Raw genomic sequence first — 18,130 nt, 5'->3', positions numbered from 1 at the left:
TCTAATGGAAAGCCTTCCCAAAAGAGTGGAGGCTGTTATAGCAGCAAAGGGGGGACCAATTCCATATTAATACTCATGATTTTGGAGTGAGATGTTCGATGAGCAGGTGTTCACATACTTTTGTTCATGTAGTTTACATGTCGTAGTACAGACATTATTGCTATCAAAATGATCAAAAGATGGTTTGGTCTGTTTTCATCTTTAATCATGGTACAGGAGAAACACTTTTTTTTCTGTGAATCTCTAATAAATATGGTCAGGCTTTTATTTTGAAAACTACTCCATTTTGATACCAGTATCATGGCAAGGAAACAAAACACGAAGTGGATTTAACTTCTTTGGGGAAACAGCCTTGAAGTTGGAAACAAACATTATGTTTTTATCCAGAATCACGTATTTATTTTCAAAGCTTATAGCTTGGATAATAAAAGGACCAAAGAGTCCGGTCTGCTTCATGTTTTCATTTTTGCCATGGAAAAAAATATTGCGATACTGGTATCATCACAGCCCTAGAAGAGGTATTAATTCAAAATATATTTTGTGAAGATTCTGTTGGTGTTGGAGAAAGTTGGCATAAGGGTTGACACTAAGGCCTACAATGAAATGATATTTGATTTATCCTAAGTGACACGTAATTTCTTCATTAAACAACTTTGTAAATAGTTAGTCAAGGCCCTCTTTCCTATATATATATATATATATATATATATCACTCCAACTTGCCTCTTGTCCTCTTCATCTTGGTATCTATGCTCCCAGAACCATCAGTGCAGTGTTTGGTCAGGGTGCTTTCCTGTATGAATCTCTCTCCACAGGAGGAGCAGCGATAGGGTCGTAGTTGACCCCTGGCAGGTCTAGAAGTCAGGTAGGCATTCCCTGGTGAAGTAGGTGTCGGGAAGAGAAAGCAATTAGACAGGGTCAGGAGAACCAGTGGATACACAAGTGATGTGATTTGCTGCAAAGAGGAAACATTGTCAAATACAGGTAAATACTGAGTCATTGAAAAGAGAAAATAACAAGATGCATATCATATCTAGAACAGAATAATCAGATTCAAGACACAAGTTCACAGAATTCCAAGTACCCTGCAAATGAGAGGTGAATCCATAGCCTAAACAAGAGGAAATATTAATAAAGAACCAGCCTTACCTGAAACTCTGGTTGAATCATTAGAGATTACTGCAGTGCTTCCCTCTTCTTCCTCTCTCACCGCCCTGTCCTCCTCATCCTCCCAGATCCTCTCCTCTCCGTGCTGTCTCTCCCGGTGGCTTCTGAGTGCTGTCAGGTTGCAGAAGCTCTGGCTGCAGTCATGGCACTGCTGTCGTTCAGCCACAGTCCTGCGGCGGCAGGAGTGTGAGCGCTTGTGGGAGGCCAGCTTGCGCAGGCTCTTGAGCGTCCGTCCACAGACCCCACAGACGTTCTGGGACTGGCCCATGTGTCTGCGCTTGTGCATGATGAAGGCAGTGGGGCGGAGGAAGCGGTCGCCACACACTGGGCACTGGAACTCCAGTTTGACCTTGTGGCCGTGGGCGACCCCGTCCTCCCCCGCCATGCCAGTACAACAGTGTCCCGTTAGCTGCCAGGAGGAACTGAAGCAGCGCTGACACAGTCTGCAGCACCAACTGGAGTCTGACCCAGACATCCTCAGTCTCAACAGCAGACCAGCACCTCTCCTCTGTCTTTCCCTTCCTCCTCTTTTTCTCCTCCTCTGCTTCTTCCAGGGTGTCTGTTTCCTCAGGGAGTTGGTCGTCGGGAGCTGGAGTTGAAGCGCGACCGTGATTTAGTGGGATAGCAAGAGTGAAGGAAGAGAATGTGTTGAGAATCAAGGTTGAAAATAAGATTAATATATTGTATCGTGTTGTAAAATGATCAATACTACAATTCCGTTTCTGTGCAAGTGTTGGCTTGCAGGCTCCTAAACACTTATTTGGACCCACCTGTAGTGTCTTGTTCTAGGCCCTCTTCTTGCTCCTGTTTGATGAGCGTGTCAGATGACAGTGGACCATTGGACATCTGCTCCATTTGGTCTTCTTCCTCTTGTTTAACAATGACCATCAGCATGTCACCATCCAATGTCCCTCCTTTACCACATACTGTCTTCATCCTATTGTATTCTTTGAGATTAGTAGGCACATCAATAGGGTATGATCAAAAAGAAATGGCCTGAACATTTGGTCCTTATTGCTAAGGCTTATTATAAACAGTCTGTCAGCTGTAGAACCATACTCTGGTCACCGATCAGACTACTTTTCCTGCATGGTTAAATAACATGTGTGTAATTTCTTCAGTTTATAGCCTTCGCAGTAAAGATAACATATTTTGGTCAAAACAGAACACCTTCACGCAGGACACCTCGGTGACTAATTGGTGCAAGGTTTCATGGATAGAATATGGCTGAGACCGTCAATAACCTCAAATTCTGTCGCCTACCTTGCTTGCTCCTCAATATTCAATGGGTCCTCTGTCCCTTGCGGTTTATTGCAAGGGTGTCAAATATTTCAAAGATACCGGTAAACTACATCTCTTTCTTGCAGTAGAATACACATATTTGCATTATAACTAAATGATATGCATCTTTTTCATGTTTGATGTCAACCCGTGCGCATCCGATGATAGGATTGTGAAGAACATTTTTTTCACCCCAACGCTTTGACGGTGGCGTGACTGATTTACTGCCGCCCATTTGGATCACACCCCATTGTCGTCTGTAACCGTAATAAACTATTAGCGGCGCCTCACCCTTATAATAATGCTTTGTTACAATTTTACACAATACATAAGGGCGCAAAAAAAGGAATTCCTGAATAGTAATTACATTTAGTAACAATTGAAATGAGTTAAAATGTAGTCCATAACACATCAATCTGAATTCAAAGTTAGTCTTGTTGAACCTTTCATTGACTCCCTATCATCTGGGGAAGTTAGCTTGTTCTCCAAAGTGAGCAAACTACAAAACCATTCAATAGTTCTATGAGAGTAGTGCCTTCAAAAGGGCATTCGACAACAAAATCATTCGAACCAGCAAGTGAATCCCACGACGTGTCCTGTATGCCTACATATGTACTTGTGCTAGGCTATATGTCTGCAATTAAATAAGCACAACATTAGAAAGGTGGCTTTTATTTTTGTCTGACACATTAATAACTGAGTGAAACTAGAAAGTAAAATATACAGTATGTAAACAGCTGTCAGTTCATCAGCAACAGAACAAGAACTGCTTTTCTAAACAAAATAACTTTCTGTAAACATGAGGGAATGTAGGCCTATTAGGTAAAAAGACTAGAGTACTGGCAGTGAAAATATTATTTTTGCATAAATTACAAATGAACACAACCACAGAATAAATGACTAACATGCAAAACATGAGGTTTATCATTTTCTTTTAAATAAATGGACAAAATTAAAATAGATGTTAATCACTTGTATTGGTAGGCTAAATGACATAAATCATCAGTTGAGAATCAGAGTCTGACAGGAAGAGGTTAACAATGACATTAAGAGGTATGACAATGTTCCATGATCAAGCATTGTAATTTACACTCAAACTACCATTGAAAAATATATTGCAGGCCATGATCTGTCCTCGTCTCAAAACCTGCTACAACTACTGAAATATATAAAAGCACTGACCATCTTTTCAGATTAAGGGACACCCGCCAATGAAAAATAAAATACTGTCAATTTAAAATTGATCATAGTGTAAGTAATTCAAATAACAACCAAAAGTAATCAGCTTCCCTAATGACCAACAAGCAACCAGAATAACAATCTCCATTCAACAGAATATTCACTCAAACACATCAATACAACAACCCCTTATGTGTTAAAAATGCCACTTTTGTTGGTTGACATATGAGTCATTTCTAAACTGATAGAGGTAAACCTCTGAGAAAGAGATGGGGGATAATGTGGCTTTGTGATAGAAAAAGGTCCCTCATTTTCACTTCTTACACCTCTCCCCTGGCATGCTGCAAATAATGCTCATAAAGTTGTGAGACAGCAGGAAACTGAACACCACACTCCGCACAATCCAAACCTCTCATTGTCGCCTTGTCCTCCTTGGATCTAGCTGCACGTTTAGTCGCATTCCCATAAATTCTACTCCGCTTCCTGTTTACATTCCCATCTTTTCTGTCAGGGTATGGAACGGTCTCTACCTGTGAGTACAGTGGTGATAGAGGGCTTGCGAGCGGCTGGGTGGAGGCATATGACCGGAGGCCTGGTTGGAAACCTGGGTGTTGCATTGGGGGAGGCACGGGTATAAGGGGTGACAGTGAATGTAGTAGGTCTGAATGATTGGAAAAGTAATGAAGGAGATGTGAACCTTGTGGGTGGTTTGCTTGAAGAGGCGGAGAAGGGTAGTAGGTATGGTGGAGTTCCTGATGGGAGTGTGTTACGCCACTGTTCATGTGAGGGTCAAATCCATTCATGTTGGAAGGTACATCATGTTCATGTGTCGAGGGAGAATAATCATAGCAGTCGTCCTGTATCCACATACTGTGGTCAACTGGTGAGGAATGGCAAAGCTGATGATTGAAAAGCAAATCTAGTGTCCTGAAGCTGGCGTTGCACTCCTCACATTGATAAGGCAGGCACTGCTGCTGGTCAAGTCCTTGGAGAGTTTTGTTTGGTCTCTCATCGATCCACTGGTACTCCGGGTGTTCTCGCAGCATGTGCTGCTTGTAGGGCCCAACGAAGCGGAAACCTTGGCGACACTTTGGACATGAGAACCGTCCTAGTTTCTGTCTGTGGACTCGCTGGTGAAGCCAAAGCTTTTTCCAGCTTTCCAGGGTCTTTCCACAGCAGTCACAGGTGTAGCTCTGACTGTGGGCATGAGTTAGCATGTGGGCTCGGAGTCTCCCTGTGTGTCTGAAAAGTCTTCCACAACGTGGGCATAAGTACTTCCTCGGGTCAGATTTACGATCTAGACTATTCAACTTTGATACAAGGGGGGTGAGATTATTTGTGGGTATAATGCATGTTTGGAAGGGGCGCAGAGTTGTAGCAATGGCTTTATTGGCATGTGTTTGTGAAGACTGATGCCCACTTGGTTTTTGCTGTGGGGTAGGTTCACAGTTCAGCAACGAGACAGAGGAAGCTGAACTCTGTCCAAGGTTCTGAAATGGTTGACTATCAGCAGCTGCAGGAAATACTAATTGGGTGACTGGTGAATGACTCTTGACTGGTGAATGACTCTTGACTGGTGAATGACTCTTGACACTTGGTTGCTGCGATCTTTGCTGATTAGGGGCTCTAGGTTTCCAAATCCTAACTTCAGATGTCATCTTCTCCCCCCTAACTTTGTTGCAATATTGGTGGTGCTCTTCAAATTCTGACATCACACTAAACAGCTGGTCACAGAATAAACAGCGAAAGAGCTTCACACCAGCATGGGTTTTCAGGTGGGTTTTGTAATGACGCCTCTGAACAAATCTCTCTTCGCAGATGTGGCATGTAAAAGATATGAAAGGCTTCTTCCGGCTCTCTCTGTCATTACTCTCCCTCAGACCCTTGCAGGGATGTTTTTTTGCAGATGACAACTGAGTGAAACTCTTCCCACACCGTGTGCAGTTGTAAGGCTTAATGGACCAGTGGGTCACCTCGTGAATACGAATTGATGAGCGATTACTAAAGGCTTTCCCACATACTTTACAGATATATGGTTTTTCCCCAGTGTGCATACGTATATGAACCTGCAGACCAGACCAAAAGGGAAATACTTTCCCACAAATGTGGCATTTGAGTATCCCCCCCTTTCCCCTTTTTCTCCTTTCTTTCAGAGAAACAAGGGGTGTATGATTGGCCTCATTTCTGTTATCCTTCATTTTACTCCCAGACTCAGAGTCCTGGTTCGGGTTCTGCGAGTGCCACCTGCAATGAGCAAGCAATTCCTTTGAATTACTGAACTTCATTTTGCAATAAGGACACTTCAGAGGCCGACAGCGCTTGTTATGTTTCTTGATATGACTTTTTAAGTTAGATAGCTGGGCAAAGTCTTGGTTACAATCAATGCACTTATAGGGCCTTTCGCCTGTATGAGTGCGTAGATGGACGGTATATACAGACACAAAATCAAAATGGCGACCGCAGTACTCACACGTTTTCCCTGTGCCTTTTGGTCTCCCTTTTGGTCGACCCCTAGCCTTCAGGCCACAACTGCTTGTTGGGTTATATTCAGTTTCATCGCCTACACCATCTCTCTCTTTCTTGATTTCTTTACTTGTGAATTCTTCACCTTGTACGACATCTGATTTTAAAAAGGACTCATGAGACATAGTTTCTAACATGTTTACATCAGTGATGATAGGATTTTGGTGACTTTCAGGCAAATCTTTAAATCCTTCATCTGTTGACTTACTTCCATTTGAAAAGCTGTCATTTGTGTTACCCTCATACTCCCAAGCTAACTCGCCACAGTCCATCTCCTCTCCAACATCACCATTGCCTTCATCGGCCTGCTTTGACATGGTGTCTGGATCTCCCTGTGAGGTCACACGTTGGAGTCTACCTCGATCATCAATGGACCTTTTCCTCTTTCCTTTTTTGTATTTAGTTTTTCCAAAAACAAACCGGGACCGCTTTCTAGGAGCAGTGCCAGCAGTTTCTCTGCGTTTGTCGACTTTGAGTGGCTTTTTGAACTCAGTGCCATCACAACTAGTATTACAGGGCTCAACCTTCACACTGCTGTCAGTGTGGCATTGAAAAGACATGAGACAATTTGACTGTGCCAGGGAATTAAAATCACCCAGCTCTATTTCAATATCCTCACACTTCACATTAGAGATCATGTCAGCAGTCCCACCTCTCTGAGAATCAATGCGACTAAGTGACACAGACACATGCCTTGGAATATAATCTGAACGCTCAGTCTCAATATTCTGATGTGGTGGAATGTCCTGGGAATTCACAGATGCTGTAATAGAACGTGATTTTCTCTGTGATTTTCTCTGTGCTAATGCAAACTGCCTCACGAGTGTTGTTTTCATTGGTGTTCGTCCTACTCTGTGTTTAGGCTCAACAGGAGCTTCCTCAGGCTGAGGACCAATGTTTCCTCTCTTTTCCTTTTCAGATAGCATCTCATCAGGTTCCTTTTTAATGACCATTTTTTCTTCTGTTACATGGGATTGTTGCACTGAAATAGTGTTCATGGTTTTTCCTGGTCGTTTCTTGGTCGACCCCTTTGGTCGTCCCCTTTTCCTTTTTGGTTCCAAGGGTGAGATAGCCACAGGGCTGGATTCAGCTGGTTGATGGTCTTGGGGGGACGAGTCAAGAACAGACACCACTGTATTGCTTGGTTCACAGTTTAGAGGTATTGCTTTTGTTTCAATAGCTCTGAGAGACGTGTCATCCATGTTTTCTACACAGTTTGTAGTAAAAGAAATGTCATTCGCTCTGTCAGACATTGTTTCACTCCAATCCTTTGATTCTGCAGTGCTCAGATGAGAACTCTTCTCTGTTTGTAGCACAGTATGCAGCATCTTTGCCTTCTTGTGAGGGCGACCACGTTTCCTAACAACGTCTACCGCTGCTGGCCTTGTTACACCCACCAGCTCTTTTGTGATACAGTTCAATGTTTGCTCACTCCCAGTAAGTGATAAATGCACTTCAGGATTGGCACTTTCACATTGAAAGTTAGCATGACCAGTAGCATGTGAATTAACATGCATTTTCTCCATGTTTGCCTGCATCTTTGTGTTCTTTCTTCTGTGATTAATGCCACCAGAGTTTACCTCTCCGGGATTAGGAAGGACAGGCAAAACAGGGGTACCTGGTAGTGACTGTGTATCAGAGGGTTCAGCTACCACTTTGTTCTGTTGGCTTCTACTTTCCCTCTGTAGTTGGGGTCTTTGTAAGGGCTCCTTCATAGGGCGCATGTTATGGCAGTTGTCTACCTCCTTGCTGATCTTCTCTTGAGATGGCTGTAAAATATATATATTTAAAAAGAGGATATAACACGTTAATGCTTTCATTTTGCGCCGGTCTTAGTTTTCATAATCAAATATAGAGAAACAGGCAAACACAGCACATATCACACAAATATATGGGTATATTGTATCAGATACACAGTTCTAGACATGAAAATACCCTGAAGGGGGACACATAGAACAGTAGCGTCTCCATTGCCAGTATCAGCAGTTACCGGTTTCTCGTTAGTCAGGGCAGGCAAGGGTTCAGGAGGGTTGCTATGGGCAGCAGATAATGCTGACTGTTTCCTCATCATTGACTCCTCTACTGAAGGAAATTTTACTTCCCATGTCAGTCAGTCTCTTGCTCTGTATTTTCACATAGGGAAGAGGTGAATTCTCATTAAAACTAGATTCAGGATGGAGTTTTTCTAGCCTCTGTGATACTAGTAACAAGATGCTACTATTTCCAACATACACGAGTGACTTTCTTATGCTATTTTAATACTTACTGTCTTTATTTTTAGGCAGGCTCTCTGGCAGGACTGATGAGGAAAATGTAAATGTTCAACATAGATCCTCCAATAACAGCCCAGGCAAGAACGATCATCCAGCTTTTGTTCAAACCACGCGTCTCCTCTTCCACTACAATCTAGCCAGGTAACCCCCACTACCGTCTCCAGGTACCTTAACAAAAGAAACAGTGCTTTGAGCCATGTGATTCTACATCATAACATCGAAAACTGTCTTGGTTTATCGAACTAAAAGTCATGTTATATTTTCAGATAACTTCCCCTTTGCACGCAGAAATGTTAGTCAGTCTTTCTGGGGCCCCTGGAACAATAGCCAAGAACACCCCTTCTATAGATTGGACAAGACAGGGCTGGGGCTGTGCTACTGACTTTAAATCATAAATAAAAAATGTAAATTTTGCATCTGTATTCCTCACGCCAGATTTAGCAGCCTGTGCAACATTTTATCCCCATGCTGTCATTCAAATTTTCTCACCAAAAAACAGCCCACATGCATCTCACATACTCACACACTGATGTAGTGTTGTTCTGTTGGGTTTGAATGTTCCAACTTGTGTCTTCCATGCCTTGAATCAAATTGATAGGTTGTAGGCACCACAACCCATAGAGGCTGTCTGACATCCAGATGATCTAATCGAAGTGAAAAGAACAAGCTACGAGAATTCCCAAATCTATTCCTCTTGTCACTGTAAGCAGCTAGCTACAGTGCCTTCAGAAAGTATTTATACCCCTTGACTTTCACATTTTGTACTATTAGTCAGAATTCAAAATATATTTTTTTCTCACCCTTCTACACACAATACCCCATAATGACAAAGTGAAAACATATTTATTGAAAATGAAATACTGAAATATCTAATAATTTACATAAGTATTTACACGCCTGAGTCAATACATATTAGAATCACCTTTGGAAGCGATTACAGCAGTGAGTCTTTCTGGGTAAGTCTCTGAGACATGTGACAAAGTCATTCTATGGAGGGCCAAGTGTCTGCAGGTTTTCACTCTTTCCTTGATTGATGAATTAAGGTCACAGATTTGTAAGGAGCTCCCCTCACCTGGTTGTCTAGTCTTTAACTGATAGTAAAAAACAAAAACCAGCAGGCACTTGGACCTCCATGTGAATGAGCTTGACTCACCTGCTCGAAGAACTTTGCACAGCTGGATTGTACAATATTTACATTCTTTAAAAAAAAATCTTCAAGCTCTGATAAGTTGACTGTTGATCATTGTTAGACAGTCATTTTAAAAAGTATTGCCATACATTTTGAAGCTGATATAAGTCAAAACTTTAACTAGGCCACTCAGGAACATTCAATGTCATCTTAGTAAGCAACTCCTGTGTATATTTTGCCTTGTGTTTTAGGTTATTGTCCTGCTGAAAGATTAATTTGTCTCCCAGTGTCTGTTGGAAAGCAGAGTGAACCAGGTTTTCCTCTAGAATTTTGCCTGTGCTTAGCTCTATTCCGTTTATTTTTATTAACAAAAAAAAACTATAGTCCTTGCCGGTGACAAGCATACACATAACATGATACAGTTACCGCCATGTTTGAAAATATGAACAGTGGTACTCTGTGATGTGTTGGATTTGCCCCAAACATAACACATTGTTCAGGACATAAAGTTAATTTATTTTCCAAATTTTTTGCAGTTTTACTTTAGTGTCTTATTGCAAACAGGATTCATGTTTGGAATATATTCTGTACAAGCTTCCTTCTTTTCACTGTCATTTATGTTAGTATCGTGGAGTAATTTACAATGTTGATCGATCCTCAGTTTTCTCCAATCACAGCCATTATACTCTAATTGTTTTAATGTCACCATTGGCCTCATGTTGAAATCTCTGAGCAGTTTCCTTCCTCTCTGGCAACTGAGTTAGGAAGGACACCTATATCTTTGTAGTGACTAGGTGTTTTGATACACCATCCAGTGTAATTTGTTCTGAAAGAGCGGCAAAATCTGGACACCGACAAATCAGCTGGGCTAGACAATCTGGACCCTCTCTAAAATTATCCGCCACAATTGTTGCAACCCCTATTACTAGCTTGTTCAACCTCTTTCGTATCGTCTGAGATCCCTAAAGATTGGAAAGCTGCCGCGGTCATCCCCCTCTTCAAAGGGTTTGACGCTCTAGACCCAAGCTGTTACAGACCTATATCCATCCTGCCCTGCCTTTCTAAGGTCTTCGAAAGCAAAGTTAACAAACAGATCACCGACCATTTCGAATACCACCGTACCTTCTCTGCTATGCAATCTGGTTTCCGAGCGGGTCATGGGTGCACCTCAGCCACACTCAAGGTCCTAAACGATATCATAACCGCCATCGATAAAAGACAATACTGTCCAGCAGTCTTCATTGACCTGGCCAAGGCTTTCGACTCTGTCAATCACCGCATTCTTATCAGCAGACTCAATAGCTTTGGTTTCTCAAATGACTGGCTCGCCTGGTTCACCAACTACTTCTCAGATAGAGTTCAGTGTGTCAAATCAGAGTGCCTGTTATCCGGACCTCTGGCAGTCTCTATGGGGGTTCAATTCTCGGGCCGACTCTTTTGTCTGTATACATCAATGATGTCGCTCTTGCTGCTGGTGATTCTCTGATCCTCCTCTATGCATTCTGTATACTTCTGGCCCTTCTTTGGACACTATGTTAAGAAACCTCCAGACAAGCTTCAATGCCATACAACACTCCTTCCGTGGCCTCCAACTGCTCTTAAATGCAAGTAAAACTAAATGCATGCTCTTCAACCAATCGCTGCCCGCACCTGCCCGCCCGTCTAGCATCACTACTCTGGACGGTTCTGACTTAAAATATGTGGACTAGAGGTCGACCGATTATGATTTTTCAACACCGATACCGATTATTGGAAGACCCCCCCCAAAAAAACCCGATACCGATTAATCGGCCGATTGTTTTATTTATTTATTTGTAACAATGACAATTACAACAATACTGAATGAACACTTATTTTAACTTAATATAATACATCAATAAAATCAATTTAGCCTCAAATAAATAATGAAACATGTTCAATTTGGTTTAAATAATGCAAAAACAAAGTGTTGGAGAAGAAAGTAAAAGTGCAATATGTGCCATGTAAAAAAGCTAACGTTTAAGTTCCTTGCTCAGAACATGAGAACATATGAAAGCTGGTGGTTCCTTTTAACATGAGTCTTTAATATTCCCAGGTAAGATGTTTTAGGTTGTAGTTATTATAGGACTATTTCTCTCTATACGATTTGTATTTCATATACCTTTGACTATTGGATGTTCTTATAGGCACTTCAGTATTGCCAGTGTAACAGTATAGCTTCCGTCCCTCTCCTCGCTCCTACCTGGGCTTGAACCAGGAACACATCGACAACAGCGTTACCGATGTAGAGGAAGGGGAAACAACTACTCCAAGTCTCAGAGCGAGTGACGTTTGAAACGCTATTCGCGCGCACCCGGCTAACTAGCTATCCATTCCACATCGGTTACACCAGCCTCATCTTGGGAGTTGACACGCTTGAAGTCATAAACAGCGCAATGCATTGCGAAGGACTGCTGGCAAAACGCACTAAAGTGCTATTTTGAATGAATGCTTACGAGCCTGCTGCTGCCTACCACTGCTCAGTCAGACTGCTCTATCAAATCATAGACTTAATTATAACATAATAACAAACAGAAACACAAGCCTTAGGTCATTAATATGGTCGAATCCGGAAACTATCATCTCGAAAACAAAACGTTATTCCTGTTACATTGCACAACCCTCAATGTTATGTCATAATTACATAGAATTCTGGCAAATTAGCTCGCAACGAGCCAGGCGGCCCAAACTGTTGCATATACCCTGACTGCGTGCAATGAACGCAAAATTACACAATTTCACCTGGTTAATATTGCCTGCTAACCTGGATTTCTTTTAGCTAAATATGCAGGTTTAAAAATATATACTTCTGTGTATTGATTTTAAGAAAGGCATTGATGTTTATGGTTAGGTACAGACGTGCAATGACAGACGTGCAAATGCGCTTTCGTTAAATCATCCCCTGTTTGGCGAAGTCGGCTGTCTTTGTTAGGAAGAAATAGTCTTCGCAGTTCGCAACGAGCCAGGCGGCCCAAACTGCTGCATATACCCTGACTCTGTTTGCAAGAGAAGTGACACATTTTCCCTAGTTAAAAGAAATTCATGTTAGCAGGCAATATGAACTAAATATGCAGGTTTAAAAATATATACTTGTGTATTGATTTTAAGAAAGGCATTGATGTTTATGGTTGGAGCAACGTGTACCTAAGCGATTATATGCAACACAGGGCAGGCTAGATAAACTAGTAATATCATCAACCATGTGTAGTTAACTAGTGATTATGATTGATTGATTGTTTTTTATAAGATAAGTTTAATGCTAGCTAGCAACTTACCTTGGCTTCTTACTGCATTCGCGTAACCTCGTGGAGTGCAATGTAAAGCAGGTGGTTAGAGCGTTGGACTAGTTAACCGTAAGGTTGCACGATTGAATCCCTGAGCTGACAAGGTAAAAATCTGTTGTTCTGCCCCTGAACAAGGCAGTTAACCCAACGTTCCTAGGCCGTCATTGAAAATAAGAATGTGTTCTTAACTGACTTGCCTAGTTAAATAAAGGTGTAAAAAAAAAAAATGTACAAAAGTTTTTTTAAAAACGGTCAAATCGGCAGCCAAAAATACCGATTTCCGATTGTTATAAAAACGTGAAACCGGCCCTAATTAAATCGGCCATTCCGATTAATCGGTCGACCTCTAATGTGGACAACTGCAAATACCTAGGTGTCTGGTTAGACTGCAAACTCTCCTTCCAGACTCACATTCAGCATCTCATATCCAAAATTAAATCTAGAATCGGCTTCCTATTCCGCAACAAAGCATCCTTCACTTATGCTGCCAAACATACCCTCGTAAAACTGACTATCCTACCAATCCTTGACTTCTGCGATGTCATTTACAAAATAGCCTCCAACACTCTACTCATCAAATTGGATGTAGTCTATCACAGTGCCATCTGTTTTATCACCAAAGCCCCATATACTACCCACCACTGCGACCTGTACGCTCCTGTTGGCTGGCCCTCGCTTCATATTCGTCGCCAAACCCACTGGCTTCAGGTCATCGATTAGTCTTTGCTAGGTAACTCCCAGCCTTTTCTCAGATCACTGGTCACCATAGCAGCACCCACCCGTAGCACGCGCTCCAGAAGGTATAGATCACTGGTCATCCCCAAAGCCAAGTCCTCCTTTGGCCGCCTAACTTTCCAGTTCTCTGCTGCCAATGACTGGAACGAATTGCAAAAATCCCTGAAGCTGGAGACTCATATCTCCCTCTCTAACTTTAAGCATCAGCTGTCAGAGCCGCTTACCGATCATTGCACCTGTACAAAGCCCATCTGTAAATAGCCCACCCAACTCCCTCATCCCCAAATTGTTATTTATCTTTTTGCTCCTTTGCACCCCAGTATCTCTACTTAGTCATCTTCTGCACAATCCATCACTCCAGTGTTTAATTGCTAAAGTGTAATTATTTTGCCACTATGGCCTATTTATTGCCTTACCTCCCTAATCTTACATTTGCACACACTGTATATAGATTTTTCTATTGTGTTATTGACTGTACATTAGTTTAACCCATGTGTAACTCTGTGTTGTTTGTGTTGTACTGCTTTGCTTTATCTTGGCCAGGTCACAGTTGTAAATGAGAACTTGTTCTCAACTGGCCTACCTGGTGAAATAAAATAAAAGTAATTAATAACTTCACCATGTTCTAAAGGATATTAAATGTCTGCTTTTTTATTTTTTACCCATCTACCAATAGCTGCCCTTATTTGCTTAGCATTGGAAAACCTCCCTGGTCTTTGTGGTTGAATCGGTGTTTGTAAATCACAACTCGACTGAGGGACCTTACAGATAATTTTGTGTGTGGAGTACAGATGCGGTAGTCATTCAAAAATTAAGTTAAACATTATTTCACTGGTGCCCATGCAACTTATGTGACTTAGGCACATTTTAACTCTTGAACCTATTTAGGCTTTCTATAACGAGGTTGAATACTTGACTCAAGACATTTCAGCTTTTCATTTTGAATTCATTTGTAATCATTTCTAAGAACATCATTTCACTTTGACAGTATGGGGTATTGTGCATAGGTCTGTGACAAAATCTCAATGTAATCAATTTGAAAAGTAGGCCATAACATAACAAAATGTGGGAAAAGTCAGGGGTGTGAATACTTTCTGAAGGCACTGTATGTAGCTGTGTCAACTAATGTTAGCTATAGCGAAATTCTGCAGGTAGGCCGACATGTTGGAAAACATGCTCTAACTCCAGTTAGTTAGCTAAAGAAACATGCACGCAATAGCAAGATAGGTTAATGTAAGACTCGCAGTTACTCACCCAAAAATGTCTTACTGCAAACTTGTCCTCGAACCACCAGTTAGATAGCTGTCGACATGATAAGCGCTACTAGCTAGCTAACGTCAACATACCGTGTTGTAGACCAAACCCGACAAATATCAATATTTATAAATGATGCATTGCACATAACATTTATGTTTTCGCCAACGTTCAGCTACATTGGCGAGTGCCATAATTTTAAATGTTAGCTTATTGTATTCGTGATTCAATTGTTTTTTCTTCTCACTCAACATCCGGTAGGCCGGAAATGGCGTCGCGGTGCCTGCCTACCTCATCAATGGTGGACAACCGGTGTAAAATAAAAAGTTTCCCCAAAAAATTCTCATGATAGCAAAATATTATAAAGACAACCCCTATTTTTGTGTGCTATGTGCATTCACAAGTGACAAACTATGTCTGAGAGCTATCCCAAGCAATCAGTGAATACATGATCTGCATTTCCATCAAGCTCTCTTGGCAGAAGCTATAAAACAGACCCTGAGTTGTAAAACAACTAACCAAAATCTAAAACTGTCTCTTACCTTAACCCTACCTCTAACCGTAACCCAATTTTAAGTAACTCTGGAGAAAACAATTTTTTTGCAGGTCAGGAGTGTCCATATAGGCTTTTCCAGCTATCACTTATGGCTGCAGCTATTGCTTTGGTCCCTGAAATACGAAAAACACAGATTATTACACCTTAGTTGCTACAAAGGAAAGGGAGAGAGCGGAAACAAAATATTTTATTCCAAGACCAAGGAAATGGCTAAAAAGCACCAACATGTTCTTGTGATATGGCCAATGCTGCTTATACCAAATTTTAAGTAAAGTTACTGTACAAAAAACAAACAGCATTTTCAAAAGACAAACTTTCATACAATGTTTGTGGTTATCTGAACTATACAGACTGATTTGATACTGCATATGTAACATTTCCAATATCATTTGACACACATCTGATCTTTTTTGTTGTTGAAAAAACCTAGGCTACTGACAGATTAGTTGTAAATTGAGTAGTTAGATTAGAGTTAAACTGGTACCTGACAAAAAGGACCCATACCCATAGAAGATGTTTGTCTGTTGCAAATGCAGAGGGTTCACATTGGGAATGCTTTTTGCACTGTTCATGTCTGTAGTACTGGGAGGGAAGAGGTTAATTGTTGGTATGACAGCTGACTTGGGTTTGGTGAAGGAGCTTTTATGCCGCATTCACGTACTAGTCAGAACTAGGAAACACGGACATTTCCGACTTACTAACCGGTTGTTATACATGTGCCGTGTTCAACCAGTCAGCAAGTCGGAAATTTCAGAGTTTCCTAGTTCCGACTAGCACGAAAACGCATCCTCAATCACAAAACAGTCATCATCTGAAACCTCAGTTTTTACAGAAATGGCAGACAACCCGGTGCCCCTATCCGGGCCTACTGCCTTGTGGTCGTATATAGTTACATTCGCTGAAGTTTGAATGTTGAACGCCAGGTCCTTGTCACCATTCCTTTGAGGAAAGGAGTATGGGCTGGTCCCCTCCTTCCCTTTTCTGTGACCATTGAGCTGTTTGCCAGACGTCAGACCCAGTTCCTGCGCAAAAAAGGATGCTGCCATTGTGCAACGGTGCCTCTCGAGCAGCTTGACAGTTTGGAAGGGCTCCTGACAAACTCTACACTTCAAGTATTTTGTTCCAGAAGTCCCTGGAACGGGCTGCTGTGAGACCATATGCATCCCTAGCTGCAGCTCCCCATTGAACGGGTCAGGACAGTGCTGACGCTGGACAACCTTAGCATACCCCACGGGCTGTTTCCTGTTACTCAGCACTGTGGCAGTGGTAAATCTGGTTTCAGGAGTTGCCCGATATGAGCCACACTGGTGGTGGCCAGGCTGTGGTGACTTGTTGTTGCTGAGCAGAAGAACCCCGCACCGCAGGCAGCCATGGACTTTATTTCTTGCATGAGTGTTGTGGTGCCATACGAGTAAGTCTTTTGTTGCAAAGCCCAGTTCACAGTAGGCACACCTGTAGGGCTTTGTCCTTCCAAACTTGCGCAAGGTCTCCACCAACACCACTGGCTGGAATTGGTGCCAGAGGTCCGTTGTTGGGGCACTTGGACCAGGTGGAGGCTTTGTGGCTCGTGGCATAGGGGCCGATAGCATCGGAGTCGGTCCAGGCTGAGCCCAGCTTCCCTGCCCCGCCGTCAATACCAGCCTCGAAAGCTGCTCCTTGTACTCTCTCTCCCTCTGATATTGTTCCTTCTTTATGGTGCTATAATTAATTACAGTGTGGCCTGGTTCATGTAACCCACTGTGGTCCATCATGTCAACATACATGGAGAACTCTGTTCCACAGGAGCAGATGTAACCAGCCGCAGGACAAAAGTGGTCATGAAATGAGGTTTGGTCTGGAAAGATCATTTCACAACTAAAGCAAAAAGGGGGTCCACCATCACCAAGCTCCCTTTCACCTCTCACATTGTTCTGCTTTTGCATCTTGACCGGTCCTCGATGCGATGATTCATGTAGAATAGGGTCTCTCTGGAGTGTCTGAGGTAACGAAAGGATAATCGTTTAGAAAGCCTGTTCAACTTTACTGTTCACAAATTATATATCAACAGGGAAGTATTGCATAAAAACCGGGGCACATATTTCAGCAACACAACATTAGGTAGCTGTAGGGCGTGCTAGCCTTTAGACTTAAATAACTTGTTAAGTAGTGTGATATTGATAATTTCACTATGTAGCTAGCTAACACATTGGTCGTGAATCACTATGAAACGTCGTCACCCCAAGCCCGGCGCTGGCCCACATTTGGGGGTCTTTGTTTCTTGGACCAGCGGGGTGTTCAAAAGCTTAAACCCAATTTGCAAACTAAAGCTTAATAATACATCGACACAAGTAATTTATATACCAAGCTATGTTGCTAGTTAGCTATCCAGCCTAGGAAATGTTTTTGTTAGTATAGCTAGCTAGCTAAAGTCAGCTATGCATCCCAAAACATAGCTAGCCTAGCTAACGTTAGCAGCATTACCTTACACCGGGGAGTCACTGCTGTCCACGTTCATATTACTGCCATTGATATAAAATTCGGACATTTGTAACTTTGCTATAATATTGCTACGTAGCTTTATTCATATTTCATAACCTTATAGGCTGAATTTTGGAACGCATCCGCGGCAGCGAGGTGGAAAATACAACTTACTTCGTTTCGTTGGCGGGTAAACTTCCAAATGCAATGTGACACTGCCGCCTGTCGGGTTGGAGTATGCAAGTGACTAGTTGAGTCAGAGATGAAGAGGCGA

General features: G+C 42.1%; 3 protein-coding genes across 9 annotated transcripts; all 3 read right to left on the bottom strand.

The window, feature by feature from the left end:
* LOC106605579 (zinc finger protein 135-like) lies at positions 1 to 2,782 on the bottom strand. Of its 2 annotated transcripts, XM_014201389.2 has the most exons (4): positions 2,431 to 2,782; positions 1,938 to 2,114; positions 1,150 to 1,756; positions 1 to 876 (listed from the first exon to the last, which is right to left on the bottom strand). In XM_014201389.2, the coding sequence occupies exons 3-4, from the start codon at positions 1,640 to 1,642 to the stop codon at positions 710 to 712; spliced, it is 660 nt and encodes a 219-aa protein (XP_014056864.1). In that variant the 5' UTR covers positions 1,643 to 1,756; positions 1,938 to 2,114; positions 2,431 to 2,782; the 3' UTR covers positions 1 to 709. The 2 variants fall into 2 exon arrangements, with proteins under 2 accessions (XP_014056864.1, XP_045574630.1); XM_045718674.1 differs by having other exon boundaries at positions 1,938 to 2,782.
* Positions 2,783 to 3,104: 322 nt separating this feature from the next.
* LOC106605597 (uncharacterized) lies at positions 3,105 to 15,345 on the bottom strand. 5 transcript variants are annotated; one of them, XM_014201414.2, is made up of 5 exons: positions 14,844 to 15,345; positions 8,947 to 9,090; positions 8,417 to 8,591; positions 8,141 to 8,273; positions 3,105 to 7,919 (listed from the first exon to the last, which is right to left on the bottom strand). In XM_014201414.2, exons 4-5 carry the CDS (start codon positions 8,219 to 8,221, stop codon positions 3,948 to 3,950), a joined length of 4,053 nt encoding a protein of 1,350 aa, XP_014056889.2. In that variant the 5' UTR covers positions 8,222 to 8,273; positions 8,417 to 8,591; positions 8,947 to 9,090; positions 14,844 to 15,345; the 3' UTR covers positions 3,105 to 3,947. The 5 variants fall into 5 exon arrangements, with proteins under 5 accessions (XP_014056889.2, XP_014056891.2, XP_014056890.2 ...); XM_014201416.2 differs by having other exon boundaries at positions 8,947 to 9,067; XM_014201415.2 differs by lacking the exon at positions 8,141 to 8,273 and having other exon boundaries at positions 8,947 to 9,067.
* Positions 15,346 to 15,568: 223 nt separating this feature from the next.
* Positions 15,569 to 18,130, bottom strand: LOC123723734 (zinc finger protein 135). 2 transcript variants are annotated; one of them, XM_014201418.2, is made up of 2 exons: positions 18,031 to 18,130; positions 15,569 to 17,375 (listed from the first exon to the last, which is right to left on the bottom strand). In XM_014201418.2, exon 2 carries the CDS (start codon positions 17,319 to 17,321, stop codon positions 16,170 to 16,172), a length of 1,152 nt encoding a protein of 383 aa, XP_014056893.1. In that variant the 5' UTR covers positions 17,322 to 17,375; positions 18,031 to 18,130; the 3' UTR covers positions 15,569 to 16,169. The 2 variants fall into 2 exon arrangements, with proteins under 2 accessions (XP_014056893.1, XP_014056892.1); XM_014201417.2 differs by having other exon boundaries at positions 17,860 to 18,072.

The sequence above is a fragment of the Salmo salar genome, chromosome ssa05 (genome assembly GCF_905237065.1).
Source record: "Salmo salar chromosome ssa05, Ssal_v3.1, whole genome shotgun sequence".
Taxonomy (NCBI): Eukaryota; Metazoa; Chordata; class Actinopteri; order Salmoniformes; family Salmonidae; genus Salmo; species Salmo salar.
Note: the sequence above shows the minus strand (reverse complement) of the source record. Positions and strands in the feature narration are given on the sequence as shown.